This window comes from Patagioenas fasciata, chromosome 7, assembly GCF_037038585.1.
Source record: "Patagioenas fasciata isolate bPatFas1 chromosome 7, bPatFas1.hap1, whole genome shotgun sequence".
Lineage (NCBI taxonomy): Eukaryota > Metazoa > Chordata > Aves > Columbiformes > Columbidae > Patagioenas > Patagioenas fasciata.
The window spans coordinates 993,763-1,013,417 of record NC_092526.1 but is presented as its reverse complement, the minus strand read 5'-3'; the positions used below and the strand labels follow the sequence as shown (position 1 = coordinate 1,013,417).

General features: G+C 52.9%; 1 protein-coding gene across 2 annotated transcripts in view; it reads right to left on the bottom strand.

Annotated features, from left to right (window-relative positions):
• Positions 1-359: 359 nt before the first annotated feature.
• The window catches only part of ACVR1C (activin A receptor type 1C), a 31,734-nt gene continuing 12,438 nt past the window's right edge, over positions 360-19,655 (bottom strand). Inside the window, exons 3-9 of one of the 2 annotated variants that reach the window (XM_065840349.2) lie at positions 9,435-9,680; positions 8,486-8,716; positions 8,105-8,272; positions 7,383-7,539; positions 6,850-6,974; positions 6,455-6,585; positions 360-4,486 (exon numbers count right to left, since the gene is read on the bottom strand). In XM_065840349.2, the coding sequence (XP_065696421.1) occupies positions 4,361-4,486; positions 6,455-6,585; positions 6,850-6,974; positions 7,383-7,539; positions 8,105-8,272; positions 8,486-8,716; positions 9,435-9,680 (1,184 nt within the window). In that variant the 3' untranslated portion in view covers positions 360-4,360. The remainder of the gene's footprint in view (positions 4,487-6,454; positions 6,586-6,849; positions 6,975-7,382; positions 7,540-8,104; positions 8,273-8,485; positions 8,717-9,434; positions 9,681-19,655) is intronic. The other variant, XM_071810645.1, reaches the window with a different exon arrangement.

The following is a 19,655-nucleotide window of genomic DNA, read 5'->3' as shown; positions in this document are numbered from 1 at the left end:
TCCCGTACCGCAGCATGGGCTCGTCACAGCCGCTCCCCACCTGTTCGGCTCCCGTACCGCAGCATGGGCTCGTCACAGCCGCTCCCCACCTGCTCGGCTCCCGTACCGCAGCATGGGCTCGTCACAGCCGCTCCGTACCTGTTCGGCTCCCGTACCGCAGCATGGGCTCGTCACAGCCGCTCCCCACCTGATCGGCTCCCGTACCGCAGCATGGGCTCGTCACAGCCGCTCCCCACCTGTTCGGCTCCCGTACCGCAGCATGGGCTCGTCGTGGCCACAGGCAGGAGCCGGATGTCCCGTGCGTCGCCGTGTCCGCTGCAGGGCACCTGAAACAGCCCTCAACCCCTTTCCCCTCCCAAAACAAACATCAAAAAAAGAAACAGCTTTACACTTCACGGGAACACAATGGTAGAGTGTGCTTAATTTATTAAAATGGCCACATCTTTCCAAAAGTATGCCTGTATGTAAAATACGCATACAAAATACAACATTCAAACAAATTATTTACATCCAGGGCAGCTGCAATATCAAGCAATAACCTCAGCAATAGTTTTTAAAATAACTTGCTGCAGTGTACACTACATTAGGTGTTTCACAATACGAAGGTTGAATTTGAGCATTGTACTGCTATACTAACCTCTAAAATATTACAGTACTCCAGAAAAAAACATTAATGCTTCCTTAAAAAACAGAAAACTCAGAGACTGGTTTGTAGACTAACAAAACACTACATATTCCTCTTTGGGGACTGAAAACTACAGCAGATTTAGACAGAAATGTAATAGCTACATTCAGAATACATTCAGTCTATTTATGCCAAAAATACATTCAGAGCCTTTGGTTACAACTTATTGCACATTTCTGATATTCTGTAGAAATATATTGTACCTCCTAACGCTTCTTTTCCCGTACATTTATAGAAGGTGCTGCCTGTAAAACAGAACACGGGCGTCTCTCCCAAAAGCCTCCCCAGCCTGGGACCCCCGCGCGTGGGCGGAGCAGCAGGCACACGGGGACCCCAGGGAGATGCTCTCTGCTCGATGTCCAGAGCCCTCGTGGGGAGTAGACACATCGCTAAACTAATTCATTTATACTTCCCAAAAGTACTACCAAGAACAGAAGTGACCTAACAATGACAGCATTACGCGAGTCATTATAGGGTTACAGGAGGGAACGATCTTGGGTAAGTGCAAATGACTATAAAAGTAGTAAAGTGCAAGAGAGATTACAGTTTGAATTTCTCAAGGGGTATTTGGGAGGAGTAGTTAAGGAAACAACAAAAAATAGGCGCTAGAGAAAACGTTAATTAACTTTCCCTTTCAGTTCATTTTCCATGCGTTAAGTTCTGGGTTGTTATTAGAAGCTAATTAAAAAAACGAGTAACTCCCCCAGACTAGAAGCGTCAATTGCGAGAGGCTAAATGTGGTGACTGGTCTGGAGCATCCTTGAGCTCGAACACTTCTACGAGCTCAAGAACTTGTGCTTTAGGTGAAGATCAGCAGAACGCCAGCAACCTCTCCAGAAACCTCAGCCTCCCGAAACCCGCCCGGAACGGCCTCGGCGTAACCTCTGTTCTTAAATCCAGGCAGGACAAACCCACGCTGAGTGAAAAGGCCACTAAAACAAGGGGTTTGGGTTTTTTCAAGGAGCACACAGTTTACAAACATCTTAAAGCCCAGCACAACAGCATCAGCCCCTTGGCTCAGCTATGGTTAACTCTGTTTTGCTAAAAGGTGCCTCTGCCTCTCAATAACAAAAGACCCAGGAGACCTTCCGCACCAACACCAAATTCCTCCACCGTGCAACCCAGTTCACAGGGAAAGAAGCCCCAGGAACAATTATCCAATAGACTTCAAGGGCATGGATACATTCGGAGGATAATACAGATAAAAAGTGCATAGGACTGAATTTAAGATGGAAGAAAAATTCCTAGAGAGCACTCCAATCACTGTCCCCACGAAGATTGCCTCCACTTCAGGCACAAAAACCTAACACGTTTGAAAAGTGGTGCAAGGGAAGCTAATGGTGTCCCTCGCTCACCCTGCATCTTGTTAGTGCATCGAGACTGCGGCAAACGCCACGGAGCCGGCAGCTCCTGAATCAGCATCCTGTCTAAAACCACTAGTACTCCACTACCGCTGATTTCAAACACCTCATTCTGCAAATTCACTGCATCTATTTCAATGGATAAAACATTTCCTTTTCCCACTTAAAAAAATAATCTTTGATTGTTCCTTTTTAACATAAGGATTTTTTTCAAGTTGCGTTCTACAAGAACAAATGCTGGGTCTTAGGTCTGCACATCTTTGGATACTCAGGTAAGCATCACTCCTTGGATCACACGGCTGCAACAATCACCCCAACCGCTTCGAAATGCACATCTGCTGAGCTCCCCAGCGCAGCTGAAGCACGGAACAACTAAACCTATAAGATGGCTTGGATTATCTCAGAAAGCATGCTGGAGGAAAATCCAGCAGCAATGCTAACGGACACGAGCAGGTGTGCGTTACTGAACACAAGCAGGAGTGACCAGGTTTACACAACAGGTAAATGGCACTAGAGCCTACTTATGGGGCAACTAACAGCCACGAAGAGTCCGCGGTGTCCCGAGCGCGTGTCGGGATGGAACATGCAGCACTGACACTGCTGACCGTCCCACCCGGTCAGTTTAACCCATTCCTCCATCCAAGAGGTTTCATGTCAAAGATCGATCTTAATACCGTAATTAGCGAACAGCTCACCTCCACAGAGCTGCGTGTGCTACTTTGAATTTTGCAAAGCTTTGCTACCCTGGAGACATCTCTGGGCTTAATTTCCACAGACACCTGGATTTAGAAACATTTAAAGAATCATATTATTATGAAGTGTATCATTTTGGCTATTAAAAATACTGGAACGCTATATTCGTATGTGTGGAGTGGGGTAAAATGCACAAAATGCCACATCAGTGAGCTTTGAAAAAAACACCTCACTTCCTATAGCTCGCAGTGCTATGGGAACACCATGAGACACGTCAATACTTCCCTTCCCACCAACCTGGCGCTGTCACAGAAATCCACACAAAACCTCTGACAGGCTCGACTGCCTTCGGAGAAGGGCGTCAGCACTTTAAACTGCCAGCTTAGCAGGGCCCCAGGCTGTGACAGACCACAGCAAACGGGACCCTGCCACCCCAACACCGCAGCGGTGGCTCCGGTCACACATGTCCCCAAAGCCCTGACCCGAACGGGACCCTGCCACCCCAACACTGCAGCGGTGGCTCCGGTCACGCGTGTCCCCAAAGCCCTGACCCAAACGGAACCCTGTCACCCCCAACACCGCAGCAGTGGCTCCGGTCACACGTGTCCCCAAAGCCCCAACCCAAACGGGACCCTGCCACCCCCAACACCGCAGCAGTGGCTCCGGTCACACGTGTCCCCAAAGCCCCAGCCCCACGAGCCAGGCTGTGCAGAACACCCATGCACCCAGAAATGAGCCCCACTGCAGGGCTGCAGCCGCCTGCCAAGAACTGACTTGGTAAAGCTCCCCCTAAAACATCAGAAGGCACTAAAACAACGTTAGTGGTGACGGATTGGCAGGACGTTGTTTAAAATGTATACTTTCTCAGCTTAGGTAGAATTTGTCCCATTCCACCCCTACATGTCTAATGGAAAAGTATTGCCTCTATTATTTTTCCTACCAATCATTAAAAATAAAACTTGTCCCTTGATCGATATGTTCAATGAAAAAATGAACAGAGTAAGATAACTACAAATCCTAACTATAATACTGTATATTAAATCAAGACAATAAAAAATAAAGGTTTATGAAAAATTGACTAGATGCTTTTGTTCACAATATACACGTGTAGTGAAATTTTCATTTTTAAAAAATTTGCTTAGGTAAATATAGTATTTAAAAGTGCATTTACTGACAGCCGCTTTTCAGATTGCTGCATGAAAATATGTAAAAAGCTGGATTAAATTGGGTCTTCGACTTGGTTTGAGGGTAAAACGTGATTTCTCTTGCAAACAGGCTTTAACCAATAGCAGCTACGTCCAATACGCCTGGGGTTGGACTAAGACAAAAAGCGCGACAGCAAAAGGTATGGTTACACTGCCGTGGTGTCTTAAGCTCCCTTCTGCGATTAGCCTAGAGTCTAAGTCACCGACAGAACCCCAGCAAGTCACAGACCTGCTGCACAGAACACGAACTACGGTCAGAAGCTGCCCCGTCCAGTGGCCAAATACGAAGCTGGATGTCGGCGCTCTGCTTTGGGCGCTTAAACACTGAACCACGGTGCGTGAGGTAGACCAAAACAAAAATGATATCACACGTTAGAAGCTGAGCGGCAGGATCCGTCCCTCGGCGGGGAGCTGCCTCAGGCCTTGCCGTCCTCCTGGGCGCAGAGCTGGGAGAGCGTCTTCTTGACGCGCAGGGCGGTGAGCCGCGCCGCGCCGCTGCCGTGCCAGCACTCCCGCATCACCCGGCCCAGCACCCGCAGCGCCTGTGGGAAACAGCACGTCACCATGGACCACACCGCGACCCGCACCGCGACCCGCACCGCGACCCGGGAGAGCCTGCGGGAAACAGCACGTCACCATGGACCGCACCGCGACCCGCACCGCGACCTGCACCGCGACCCGGGAGAGCCTGCGGGAAACAGCACGTCACCATGGACCGCACCGCGACCCGCACCGTGACCTGGGAGAGCCTGCGGGAAACAGCTCGTCACCATGGACCGCACCGCGACCCGCACCGCAACCCGCACCGCAACCCAGGAGAGCCTGCGGGAAACAGCTCGTCACCATGGACTGCACCGCGACCTGCACCGCAACCCACACCATGACCCAACACCGCGACTCGGGAGAGCCTGCGGGAAACAGCACGTCACCATGGACTGCACCACAGTCTGCACCGCAACCTGCAGCACCTGCGGGAAACAGCTCGTCACCATGGACCGCACCGCAACCCACACCGTGACCCACACCGCAACCCGGGAGAGCCTGCGGGAAACAGCACGTCACCATGGACTGCACCGCGACCTGCACCGCGACCCGGGAGAGCCTGCGGGAAACAGCTCGTCACCATGGACCGCACCGCAACCCACACCGCAACCCACACTGCAACCTGGGAGAGCCTGCAGGAAACAGCACGTCACCATGGACCGCACCGCGACCCGCACCGCGACCCGGGAGAGCCTGCGGGAAACAGCTCGTCACCATGGACCGCACCATGACCCGCACCACGACCTGGGAGAGCCTGCGGGAAACAGCACGTCACCATGGACCGCACCGCGACCCGCACCGCAACCCGCACCGCAACCCGGGAGAGCCTGCGGGAAACAGCACGTCACCATGGACCGCACCGCGACCCGCACCACGACCCACACCACGACCCGGGAGAGCCTGCGGGAAACAGCACGTCACCATGGACCGCACCGTGACCTGCACCGCAACCCGCACCGCAACCCGGGAGAGCCTGCGGGAAACAGCACGTCACCATGGACCGCACCGCGACCCGGGAGAGCATGCGGGAAACGGCACGTCACCATGGACCGCACCACAGTCTGCACCGCAACCTGCAGCACCTGCGGGAAACAGCTCGTCACCATGGACCGCACCGCGACCTGCACCGCGACCCGGGAGAGCCTGCGGGAAACAGCTCGTCACCATGGACCGCACCGCAACCGGCACCGCAACCCACACCGCAACCCGGGAGAGCCTGCGGGAAACAGCACGTCACCATGGACCGCACCGCGACCCGCACCGCGACCCGGGAGAGCCTGTGGGAAACAGCTCGTCATCACAGACTGCACCATGACCCGCACCGCGATGCAGGAACGGAGAACAGCACGTCACCATGGACTGCACCATGACCCGCACCGCGATCCAGGAACGGAGAACAGCACGTCACCATGGACTGCACCATGACCCGCACCGCGATCCAGGAACGGAGAACAGCACGTTACCACGGACTGCACCATGACCCGCACTGCGATCCAGGAACGGAGAACAGCACGTCACCACGGACTGCACCATGACCCGCACCGCGATCCAGGAACGGAGAACAGCACGTCACCATGGACTGCACCATGACCCGCACCGCGATCCAGGAACGGAGAACAGCACGTTACCACGGACTGCACCATGACCCGCACCGCGATCCAGGAACGGAGAACAGCACGTTACCACGGACTGCACCGCGGCCCGCATCGCAACCTGGGAGCGCAACGGGCAGCCCTCTGGAACGGCAGCACGACAGCGACACCATACATTAATATACTGCAGAGAGCTCAGCGTTTGGTGCAAAGAGTTTTTGTCTGTATTGATCTGGAAGCTGAAAAAGGGGCCAACACCTGAAACAAATTTAAACGTGGGAAAGGCCAGACGTGGAGCTCCCTGTGTGCCACTGCAAAACCCTGTCTTGATTTAAATACACTCTGTACAGCACTGAACTGAAGAACTGCTCTTACCTCACAGCTTTGCCACTGGTTTGGAATATTTGGTCTGAGCTTCTGCTCACAAACCACCCTTCTCATGTCTTCTATGGAAGGATCAGAAGGCACGACGTCGTAGTAAGGCAGCTGGTATTCCTCAGTGATTCCTAGGAAAGATTTATTGTGTAGGTAACACAAACCCCAAAGTAGCTGCTCCAGAATCAACTCCAGTTGTTTGTTTCTACAAGCAATGAGAGAAGAGAAGAACATCTGGGGCCGCCTCGAACAACCGCTCCACAGCAGACTTCTGCTGCCACATACTGTCAACATGATGAAGTGTGCAGGGGAGGGACACAGATCCTTTAATTGATTTTGTTTGATCTAAGATAAAGGTGGTCTGGATTGCAAAACGCAGATGCCAGGAACCTCACCTCCAACGGAGCACCTTCGGGCAATCTCCCAGTACACCAGCCCAAGGGAGTACATGTCCGCACGCTTGAAGGACTCAAAGATGTTCATGTTCATCACGTCATCAAGTATCTCAGGAGCCATGTACCTTTGAAGGACACGCAGGTCAACTTGCTGAAGGAGTTTGTGCAGCAGAGCCCGGCTGTGCCGCTCAGGCCAGGGCCAGGTACCTGCCGGTCCCACCGGGCAGTGAGGACAACTCCTGACAGCGATTCTGAGCAAAGGGAGAGCTGGTGCGGGGGACGAACCCAACACGGCAGCTGCCCACACCCACACACACACCGCGACCGCTCAGAGCGATGCCCTGACCACGGCAGGGGCAGACGGGGTGGCCAACACGTGGTGCCGCGCCACAGAGCTCTGTCCCATGGCTGCGACTGCCGCCCCACCACCCGGGGACACGGGGGCCGACCGACCACGAGCAGAGCCACGGGTGGAGGACAGGGCCGGGGGCTGAGAGACGCCGTCCCCGCGGGCCAGCAGCCCCCAAACCCACCTCCTGGTCCCCACGCGGGGGTTCTGGGGGATGTCGATGGTGTTGAGCACCGAGTCGTGCTTCACCGCCAGGCCCAGGTCCGCGATGGCGCAGCTCTCGTTCCTCTTCACCAGGATGTTTTTAGATTTCAGGTCCCGGTGCGCAATGGCTGGCTTGCCTGTTCACGCAAAGAGAAAGCGCTGTCCGTGTTGGTAACAACCACAGGAATTTTAGCTTAATGAGCTAGGAAGCAAAACCAGTTTTATTCAACTTCGTTACTATAGCCCATAAAACAAACAAACAAACAAACAAAACAAGACCCAAACACTGAAGCCTGCTTTGTACTAAGGAAAGCTCTGCTAAATGCCATCGCATTAATAACCAAAACCAAACCAAACAACCTGGAGGGCATTTTTGTTCCAATATTTGCATTTCAGAAATACAACACAAAAAGAGAAACTGCAATTTTGCCCTCCTCTGAGTTAATTCAGCAAACCATTAGCTCTCCCCGTTAGCACAGCAGCTCCCACATCCACTTGCAGACGTGGCAGCAGGCACAGACAGGGCAAGGGGGAAGATGATGTTCCCATTCTCTATGCTGTGCCTCGTACGCTTATGTTAAGACCATTTCTCGCAGTACAGCAGTTTGCAAAGTGCTTTACTATAGCACAGCACCCACAGATGACTTTGCAAACGCCTCTGAAGCTCCTTAGAGCACCAGGAGGAGAGGTGGAAGCACCTGCCTTGCGTGCCGACGATCTCCATGTGCAGGTGGGCCAGGCCGCTGGCCACCGACAGCGCCAGCCGCACCATGCCCGCCACCGTCACCGTCCCCCGGTTCAGGTAGTCGAACAGAGACCCTTGCTCATGGTACTCGGAGACAAGCCAGAGCTGAGTCCACGTCCCATTATCTACCCAGAAGAAACAAGACTATTCAGCTTTATGAAGCGAAGGAAAAGCGTTCCCCACCTTGTGGCCAGCTCAGCCATGCACACAAACAATTCCTCTGGCCACCCCGCTGGGACAGAGCTCCGGCCCGCTGCAAGGGTCAAAGTCACGGGAGCTGGGACAGCGAAAGCGATTCTGGGGCGAACACCCAGGATTTCACACGACTCGCACCGTACCCTTGTTGTCGGCAGCAATAAAGCCCAGGATGTTTTCGTGTCTCAGCATAACTGTCTGGTAGATTTCTGCCTCCCGGAACCAGGACCGCTCGTCTCTGGAGGAGAAGATTTTCACAGCCACGTCCTCCCCGCACCATTTTCCACGCCAGACTTCGCCAAATCGGCCTTTTCCTACGATTTCCTGAAGGACAATTGTCCTTGCAATTGTTCTCTGTACAAGCAGGGGTAAACCTGGTTTAAAAAGAAGAGACAGGTATCTGTGAAATAGCTCCCCAGTCACTTTTTTAAATAACAAAGTTAATGTTCCACTGAATTGCACCCGTCAATAAAAACTCAAGTTGCAGAAAGCTGAGCCGTACACACCAGATGTGCCACCACCCCGATGAGCTGGAATTCTTGAATTCCCACCTAATTTTTGCATTTCTTTGATTTAACAAGTTCTCAATAGCAGTAGAGGCATCGCAGTAGATAGGACGTCAGAAACACAGAAAAAGTATTGAAAAGTTTGGCATTCTGCTGAACACAAGAATCCGGAGTAACATTATTTCGGCAGCGCTACGAACGCTCCAGGAGCGGCACCCGACCGCTGGGCTCGGTGGAGGGTGTTTCCTCACCTGCTGTCCCACACCGGCCAGCAACGCTTTGTCTCACAACTGAAACTTTCCGAATAACTGTTTGAACGGGAGAGTTTAACCAAAGACTTGAACTTTTGGCATTGGACAGAAACAGGGCAAACAAAGCCCTACTGCCGCTATAATGTGTGGCCAGGCGTATCGGCCCCAAACCTCCTTTGGCAAAAACTTGTCACTGGTGTAAGAGCCTCTGAGACAAGACCCCCACTGCAGCCCCTGCCCAGCAGGGACGTTCTGCAGCGCCATACAAGCCAGGTGGCACATCCACCTTTGGTTTAAGCACCAAGAAAATCCGCTGCAGGGCAGCCCCCACCTACCCGAGCCCGAGCCGGAGGTCGTCATGTCGTGGATGAGCTCCCTCAGCGTCTTCCCCGAGCTGGCCAGGTTGCACTCGGAGAGCGGCTCCTCCACGCTGAGCTGCTTGGCCCTGCCGCGGCCACCGCGCCGGCGCCGCCAGCCGCGCAGCGCCAGCACCGCCACCAGCGCCAGCACGCACAGCGGCACCGCCACCGTCACCGCCAGCACCGCCGGGCCCGCGCCGGCCCTGCCCGGAGACTCCGACGCTTTCGGGAGAGAGAAAGGAGGAAAAAGACGATGAGTGAAGGGCTGCGAAGCAACGACACGTTCAGATTTACTGACCTCCAGGACTGGCAGCAGCCGCACAGACACAGTTCTGGAAGTTACGGAGACTTCCCCCCCGCCTACGCTGCAGGTGTCCTGGGCTCTGGTCAGCCCCGAGCACCACGGAAAACACCACCAGCCCAACGGTCCCAGCAGCAGCGCTGGGGAAGGAGGCGCTGGGACGTGTGGCTGGTGGCAGCAGGGCTGGGGTGAGGCGGCAGGCAGACCATGGCCAGCCTGGCCCGGAACAGCCCCCAACGGCCCAAAACCAGCCCAGAACGGCTCCTCGGACCCGCCGGCGGCCCGCCGTTCCTGCGGGCACTGCTTGTGTCTCCACGCATCTGCCACCAAAGCCCAGGCTTTCACTGCACAGCGCCCCAGCCAGTCCCACCCCACCTCGCGGTACCATTGACAACAGCAAACACCTGAAGAACAGTTCCTAGCAGTTCCAAAACCGCAGCAGGACCCTGCAGAGCATGCAGTGTCGTCTGTCTGTGTTTGCCTGCAGTGGCTGATCCCCCGCTCCCCGCTGCAGGAGACACAGGAACGGGACCAGCGGCGCCCTGCAAGACCCCAGCACGGGTAATTAAATTAAACAGTATTCCTTAAAAACAGAACAAACCGCTTCAGAACAAATAGGAGGCCTTGGTACTTATTTTAAAAATGTTCTTTAAGCTTCAATGATTGTTTGCTGCTACCCTTATCTACAGTCATGCTGAATAAAGCTAAATGGAAAGTTAAATGTATTCATGAGGTGTTAATGTCGATATCTCATTATTTGCAGTCTCTCAGAGAAAGCAAAAGTGACTACAAACAGTGCTGTGCCAGAAACTGGTTTCTTGACCAACAACGTTGCTTCAGCATGCAATGAATATGAATATGGCACATCTTTTGGATCCCGTGAGAACGAGTTTGAATGTTAAATATTTTCTAACACTTTGAAGTTACTGTTGCTCTTCCCACTTTCTTTAGGTCAACATACGGTTCCTGGCAATCCTGAACGCGTACGGCAGTACGAAGTTATGGTAAATGAGGCATTAAGAGGATTTCCGAGACAGAACACTTCAGGAACTTGTCATCATGCAGCTTTCACAAGGGTCAAGAAAGGGGACCGTCCCAGATCATTTTCCACCTTAAAAGTATAGGGGTAAAAAGCTTATTAAGAAGCTATAGAAATACATCATTAAGGTATTTACTTGTACACGCACACACACAAAAATCCCTTACTGCCCCCAGCACTGAAAATAAGCTTAACAAACAAACAAACAACGACGACAACAACCACCAAACGAACAACACAATCCCCCCCAGTAAAACAAAACAGAAACATGAACCAAAAAACCCTTCAACACTCAGATCCACAAGTACCAAACGGTGGATCTAAAGGCTACAGACAATTGAATAATCATGGACTCCACACCATGCAAACAAAGTCATCCCTTAGCTGTTCTGGAGAACAAAAGGTCCCTTAGGCACACGCTAAGCGGTGTGTACAGTGCAATCTGAACGCTGAGAGCGAGCAGCCTGATGGTCCCAGCACTGGCTGCGACCTCCCTCCAGTTAACCCTGCAGCAATCCGGCTTCTCCAAAGGACCCTGGCCAGCCGCGCAGCCCCGCACTCGGAAGAGCCGGTTGGCTCTGCAAAGGGAACTGCGGCTTTCTCTGCTCTTTACATTTTAGCACTACAGGCTTTAACTGATAAAATAAAACGTTAACAGAAGGCTCCATGTCTGCTCACAGTGTGCAATTCAAACCATTCTGAAAACTAAGTTGTTCTGCCTTGCCCGTGGGCTTTCCCTCTAAAACAGACTCCAACGGGACACTCACAGGTTATCTGGCAGATTTGTAAGAGGATTTGCAAGCAGGACTCCTCCTTGTGACTCCTGCTTGTTCACGGATACACTGTGATTTCCTAAGCTGCTTTTAATCACCATACAGCAGAGAATTCCCCTGCAGCAGGTACGACAAGCAGCAGGTTGGTACCTTTTGCCACGGGGACTCTGGTGCAGTCAGGGGCCAGAGGACGGCGCGGCCGAGCGGCGCCGCGGGGACACGGGGCTGGTGGCTGCCGAGGAACCTCGCCACGCAGCACGGCACGGCGCTGGGACCGTGTCCCACACCGAGGGGTCCTTGTCTGGGTGTCCTAAACCCGGCATTGCCACTGCATCCCCCAAGTCAACGTCCTCACCCGCAGACCTAAGCAGAGCCACCATCTATCAGCAGCGGCTGATAAAGACAAACGCGCACAAGATACCCGCTATAAACTGGCAGTTCTTTCCACCAATTGCTGAAAAACAACATAATATGAAACGAACAAAACACAGAACTTTATTGTTCTTTGGCCAGTGCAAACAGTATGGAAAGGACAACGATCAGGAAGCTTTGAACAGCAGAAGTGGGAAGAGGGACCCGGACGGGCCGCTGCGCAGAGCGGCACACGGAGAGCGGCACAGGGCCACCGGCCCCCGTGCAGGCAGCAGCGGCGAGCGACCCTGCCGGGAACAGGCACTGCGAGCAGCGAGGCACCCGGGGCACCGCCGAGCCTGCGGTGCGGACGCTGGACTGACCCTGTCCCTGTCCCTGCTGCTCCTGTCCCCGCCCAGCCTGTGCCCGCACCGTCGGCTTCTTCACCCGCGTCCCACGGCCAGGTCACAGCCGTCCCTCCTCGCTGCCCTGCAGCCCCTCCCAATCCTTCCAGCTCTTCCTTCTCTTCCCTCCTTGTTCACAGCTCCCTCCAGTCCAGAGCATCACTTTCCAGAAGCAACATCTGACACATCTCCAGGGTTGTTCCCTTTTTCTTTACTTCCAAGTTGGTTTCCTTGCAGTCTGAGTGTTACAGGTGACAAAGCTGTACAGGCAAAAAAGAGCAACAGTTACTGTTGGCTTTCGTTTTATCTTAAAATTAGAGACATATCGATGTATATACATAAAACTTTCCAGGATCCTGAAACTGGGAAGCAGCGCTAAAGATACTTTGAACAGGAAGCAAAGCCAAGTTCACTAAGGGCACAATAAATCACTTTGCTTGGTTTTTCTTAGCTGTTCCTGATGCCGTTGCACGTCACATTGCTGCAGTGACACCTCACCCTGCACGGGCCGTGACATCAGACTGGCAGCCCAGGGCCGATAACATCACCGTGATAACCGGGTGGCATCGGACTGGCAGCCCAGGGCCGATAACATCACCGTGATAACCGGGTGACATCAGACTGGCAGCCCAGGGCCGATAACATCACCGTGATAACCGGGTGGCATCGGACTGGCAGCCCAGGGCCGATAACATCACCGTGATAACCGGGTGACATCAGACTGGCAGCCCAGGGCCGATAACATCACCGTGATAACCGGGTGGCATCGGACTGGCAGCCCAGGGCCAATAACATCACCATGCTAACCGGGTGATGACCACAGGCACAAAGCGCCGAGGAGCAAGTGCACAAAGGTGCGTTTCCACAAGCACACTTCGCATTGCAGGACGTGCTCCCGACCCATGATGAGCCTCAAACAAAGTACCCGTTTTTGAAGGGATTTTACTATTAAAGCCACGTGGCTGTGCTGGCTGTGTCTACACTGCCTTGTCACACGTTCTGCAAACCTAAGGTCAGTTGACGGATTTGTCAACAGAATTAAGGGAGACAACAATGCGGTTTGGGCTTCAGGAGGAGGGACAAGACAATTTGTGACTTTTAGTGCACTGATTGTATGTTGTAAACTGCTGAAACAGGTTTTACAGCAGGATTTTAAGAGGTTCATAAAAAACGCTCAGCGCACCTTAAAAAAAAAGGCAACAAAACTATTTTTATCAGAAAAAATGTACTGAACTCTAACAGAAAAGTGATCTCACGCATTTTTACTGAAAACGTATATGGGCACAGTTTGTATCAGCAAAGACCTCCAGTGCAGGCTTTGTGAGAGAACGGCATCGGAACTGAACTTTCAGAGCTCTGTCCCTCGGGGAGGTGGGCAAGCAGCGGTGACAGCGGCAGCTCCGGCACAGCAACACCAGAGACCATCACACCCGCTCGAGAGGGACATGGGGAGCACAGACACCAGCTTTGAGACAGCTGTTCAGAACAAACCCGGGCCAGCGATGCTTACAGGTGTCCTCCGAGGGGCTGCCAGGTGGAGAGAGCTCGGCGCAGAGGGCCAGTGAGCAGTGACACGGGAGCAGAGGCGTCCAGGCTGGCTTGCAGGGGTCACCACCGCGTTCCTGGGAAACGAACAGATCCTGACTGTCTAGAGAAGTTTCGTGGAAAGAGTCGACTGGAAACTCCTTGTCATGCTTCAGTCTGTACCGAAGTGTGGACCAAGGCTGGCGGCAGCTGCTCCAGCCCTTTCCAGTTCTTCGCGGAGCACACGTGGGGGACCCGAGAAGCACCAGTGCTGTGATTGCTGCCCACAGCTGGCTGTTGGCCATCTCTAGCCCTCCACATCTGGGCTGGCACATCACGCCCCCTGGGCGTCCCTGGGGCTGCCACAGCACAAACCGTACGCAGGAGGAGTGACACAACACGCAAGGTACAGCAGCAATTAAAGGCAACAACACCAAACGAGTGTGGCAATGTTCACTGCAGTTGTGCAACATTAAACTGTTCGGGAAATAAGAAAATCCCTCATGACTACCCAAAACCATTGCGGCGACACCATTAATCATCACATTTTGCAATCTGATTTTGAATGTACCATTCAATGACTTGCTAATCAAGACTGGAAGCTGAAGACGTGTTGCCATGTATGAAACAAAAATAGCACATCCGGCAATCTTCAGCAGTTTCACAATATGCTATAGTTACGGTCCAAGTGGTGTCAACAAGAGTACTTCGAAGCAGTGAAAAAAACAAAGGGTTTTTTTCCCCTCCAGAGGAAAGGACATTCTCAATACAACGTGTGCCTTGTCTTTGACACATAATGGGCACCTTAAGTCTCCTAGAAGCCCTGAACTATGCACGTGTAAGTTCCTAAGCTACTCAGGGAAAAAAACAGTATGTATTCTTCCCAGCGTAGTAAGAAAATAATAGATTGCAGCTAATGCGGGGCCGCAGTCAGACGTACAGATACTTTTAAACCATTCCAAAAATACACAGTTTGGACTGGAGTCTAAAATGCTCCCCAGCCTCCACCACAATGCAGACACCATCACTCCTTTCAGGACATTCAGAAACCAGCTGGAAAAGGTCCGCCTAAGGACCCAGAAACCCCGGTAAACCATTGGGGATGCGGCTATGAGACAAACGTACGTGGTGTGAGTTGCAGTTCCCGCTCTCCCCCCACGGCCATGCCCGCACCAGTCCCTCCGGAGCCCGCAAACCTGGCCCAGCCGAGGACAAAGGCACAGGAGCCGTGCGGTGAGACGGGCGCGGAGCAGCTCTGCCGGGCAGGACACGGCCACCGGCGCCGCAGGGAACCCCAGGAGATCGGTCCCCATGGGCCATCACCAGGAACATCAGCTGCGTGACCTTTCTGTCACCGCTTCGGAGCAGTAAGACCAAGTGTTAATGCTGGCTGCTGAACCGCAGCGGTGCCTTGCGGAAACCAGCAGCCAGAGAAAACAGAGTACACACACAGAAGAGAGGAAAAATATATCAAAATATTTCCCCTTCTCTTCTTGTTTTGCTCTATTCCCCATCCTCCCTGTTTTTATCCATCACTAACATTCCGGTAGAGCTAACGAGAAGAACCGTGTTTGGGCTCGTCACTGCTGTCTGGGCCTCCCCTCTAACTCCATTCCTGGGCTAAGCCTGTGCTGGGCAAACCGAGCCGGAGCTTTTCACCCCGTTCCACAGCAGGCGAGGAACAGAAAGGGAACGGCCGGGCAGCGCATCCCTCCGCCCGGACCCGGGCAGACCAGACACCTCCCTGCTGCTTGTATTCAAACACTGCGTTCTATTCAGAAAGTTATTGGTTGAGGGGCGATTTTTCTCATTTTCTGGATTAATATGTACAGTAGTGTCTGACTCCTTTAATACTAACATATCCATGTATACCATTCTCCTAAAAGGGCATTAATGTCTTTAGGCATTTTCAGACTGGTAAATGAACAGTAATTATTTGTTCATGCAAAACCTACAGATGATATTAAAAAAAAAATCCAACATAAGATGAGAATCTTTGCCCAACAATTAGTCTAACTGGTACCATTCACTTCTCTCAGCAATACAAATTTACTCGAGGGATTTTTGTCCTGGTAAGTCTATTATATTTCCCTTTCTTTCAACCCAGTGTGTGCCACTGTAGGTGATACAAGCACCATTTGTGCCTTTGTACAGTTTGAGCAACAGGAATAAAGAAGAGAGCTGGAAAATTCTTATTATACAGTTTGTTAATCCCACCATTAGCTTGATCTTGTTCCATAAAGCCTCCTTTCTCCTCTGACTCATTTTCCATTATGCAGATACAGAAGAGAAATCATACGCTTTCTATCTCCAGTTGCAGAGATGCTGCTGTGCCCGGTGACCCCAAAGGCAGCAGGGGGGACGGCTCTGGCTGCGTGCTGCCTTTTGCTGGAGTCACAGACAGAGGGAGAAACCCTAACGCCTTTAGAATTAAAACTTCTACAGAGGATTCTTCGCTGTGCTGAAGCTTCCCACTGAATCACAAGTGTGTGGCTGCACACTGAGCACATCCCCATGTTTCTGCGTGGAGAGGGTGATGTTTTCTTCAGCCAGTCCCTGCGAGCAGCCTGGGCAGAAAGCCCCAAATCCTGTAGGAAATTCCCAAACCCAGCTGCACCCATCCAGCCTCAACTCCCAGCATCTGTAAAGCTGGAGAGTTAATGTCCAGCGCCACTGGGTGCTTTGAGACAAGAGGTCAGAATGAGTAGGGGCACCAACTTTTCCCCACACATCACAGACGTGCAGGTAAAGCCACCAGAGCTCCAGAAACCCTGGTCACTGCATCTGGGACCAAATGTACAGCACCTGAGTGTCCAGCTGCGGTTCAACCGCCTCCACCTGAGGAGGGGCCTGCAGCCAACATCAGCTTTGCTGCGTTGGAGAAGGGGTGGGAAACAAGCTCCCCAGCTCGGATTTACTGCTCCTGGGGCCAGGCAGCACCCTCCAGCACAGCCACCGTCAGCTGTCAGAGCTCCAGCGCCCGCTCCAGGGCTGGAACCTGCAGCCAGGCTCGCGGGGGCAAATCCTGCCCACGAGTGGGCTGGGGGCGCAGGTCGCAAGCGCCGCCTCCCAGATCAGAAATCCGGCCTGGCACTCCTGTGAGACACAAGCGTGTGGCTGCAAGAAGTCTCCAAGATGTTATTAGCAGCTCCTCCAAAGAGTCTGCAGCATGCCGAGGTGCACAGCGGCAACTCCTCCTACACACAGATTCACAGAAAGGTCCCCCGAGGGGCTGGCATCCCGCTGACAGGGGAAGGTCACCTTGAGTCACCTGCTGGGCACAAAGCATCCCAGGGAAAACAACAGAAACCTGCAAATAAAGTCAGGGTAGCACAGAAAATCCCTAATTACTGCAAATTAGTCCTGCACTTCGAAACTTAGCTCCTGTTGATGCAAAATACTGTAATGAAATCCTTGCCAACAACTAGTATAGAAAAAGCAGATATCCAAGTTTAATCCATCCGCAAATATTTATATTTTCACACATTGTAAAAAGCAAACAAACAAACCAACAAAACCAGAAAACCAATCTAACTCCAAACAAGAGCAGCCTCCCCGACGCACACAGGAGCTGAGCTGTGCTGCTGGCCCAGGTGCGTGGTCGTGCGATGCCATCTACAGCTTTACCATGGAAATCCACGCACAGGCATTGGAAACAAACAAACTGCTGCCTGCTCTCAGAGGTCCCTGTGCCGCCAGCCACCCCACTGCCGGCCGGTCGCCCCGACCCGTGTACAACGCGAGCCCTCGGTCAGCAGCGCACGGCGGAGCCGGAGCGGGCGGACGGGCTCGTGTCCCCGGGTGCAGCCGCAGGGACCTGCACACGCTGCGCCTGCCCAAGGCCCCTGCTCCTCTGCAAGGTTCAGTGCTGCCTGGAGCCAAGCTTTGCATCCCACGTGCCCTGCTTTTAAACTAGAATCTGCGTAACAGAGATACACGTAACTTCCGTATCAAGGTGTCTGAACCAAGTGTCAAACCACTCTTTAAACGGAGAGGGTGCTTGGAGGTGGGCTGGCTTAAATAAGCACCTTGACAAAGCAGGTGTAGTTTGAAGACCAGAGAGCCAGTGTGCTACGTTAGGCACTAACAGACATGGTGGTTTAGTTCCCTGTCTTGGGGGACCAGGGACAACCAACAAGAGCCAAGCCATACAGCAGACACGGCGACACGCCGGGGAAGAAGTGACATTAACAGTGACACACCAGGCAAGAGGTGACGTTACACACAGACCTTTACACCAGCGCCGTCCAAGCACAGCGAGTCCCAGCAAACCAATAACGTTGGCACTGTTAAATATCCGACTAACACGAATTCCCCCAAGTGTTTAGAGCAAAGGGCTGAAGCTAAAAATTAAGTAATTTTCTTTGGTACTGAAATATGAAACCAGAGGTTTTGCAACCGCCAGCTCAAGAGCCAGGATGGCAGACGTAGCCCCAGCACCTCTGCAAACACCCGTTTGCTCCCAGCATTCCAGCACCCCAACTTAAAATAAAAAAGCATGGTATTTTACGTCTACATTTCTAGAGCACGGTCACTATTAGTATCTCGCTTCTGTTGTCAACCGAAAGAAGGCTGGTGCCTCGGCTGGCTGCCCAGACAGGCCAGCGGGACAGGCAGGAGGTGACAGTCCCCACGGCCACCACGGCAGCCCCACCGCCGCCTGCCTCCTGTGCCGTGGGTGAGAGAGAAAGTGCTCCCAGTAACTGCCTTCTGAATTCTCTTAAATACAATATGATAGCGGCTTAAGCGCAATTAGTAATTGTAAATTATGTACTAATTTGCATCTTTTCTACCTGTAACATCTCTCACTAGTATAAGTGTATATTATAAAAAGGTATCATCTGGTAGAGTAGTATATTTTACACCTCTTCCAAAAAAGCCCAGCTTAAGCACAAACCTTGGGAAGAGGAGTCGAATAATTAAACTGAAAACCAGTATAAATATTTGTTTTCAAGAAGCACTGAATCAACCTCATTAGCCGATTTTGAGTCTGGCAGAGTCAAGCACCGCACCAGCTGTGCAGCACACAGAGCTCCTGGAAGTGCAAATCTGCTCCCTCCCGCTAATTGGGAGCAGGAATCCTACACCTGCCCGCCCCCGCTGGGCAGGAATCAATGGCCCAATCTAACACCCCGGAAAAGCTGCCTCACAAGCTGCTGAAACAACCCGCAGAACCCCGGAGTTCAACACAGGCCAGCAGGATTGCTGAAACGGCATTGGCCAGAGACCTGCCCAGCAACGCGCTGCTGTCCTCACCCCTGCCCCGGCAGAAGACCCTGCGGGCCGTGTGAGCACAGCAGAGGGGACACCTCTGCCGTCCCACCCGCCACGGAGCCACCGCAGCCCCCGGCTCCCACGCACCCTCACACCGATGTCACCTGCGGGAACTGCTCAGTGACCCGGACCAGACACGTGGCACTCGGTGACACACGCTGGCCAAGGACAAGGACGGCAGCTCCTCATGCTGGGGGACTGCCCCATCACAGGCCACCCTCACGGCCACCCCCAACACTTGTCTGTCCCAAAGCATGGGGACATTGCCCAGGGACAGCTCACAGTCAGCACCTACAGCCAACCGCCTTCCTTCCACACCTCTCTAGTCCCAACCTAAAGCGGGTCTTGTGAATTGTGTACAGAGACGTTTGCAGCTGTAAAGCTTCAGCCAGAGCAAGGTCTTCATTATTTCCTTGTGACACAGCAGCCAGCAGCTCTCAGCCCCTCACGACTGCTCATTCACAGCTGCTATACATTGCTGATCCGTGCCCCATGGAAAGTCCCCGGTACATCAAATCTCATCATCCTCAC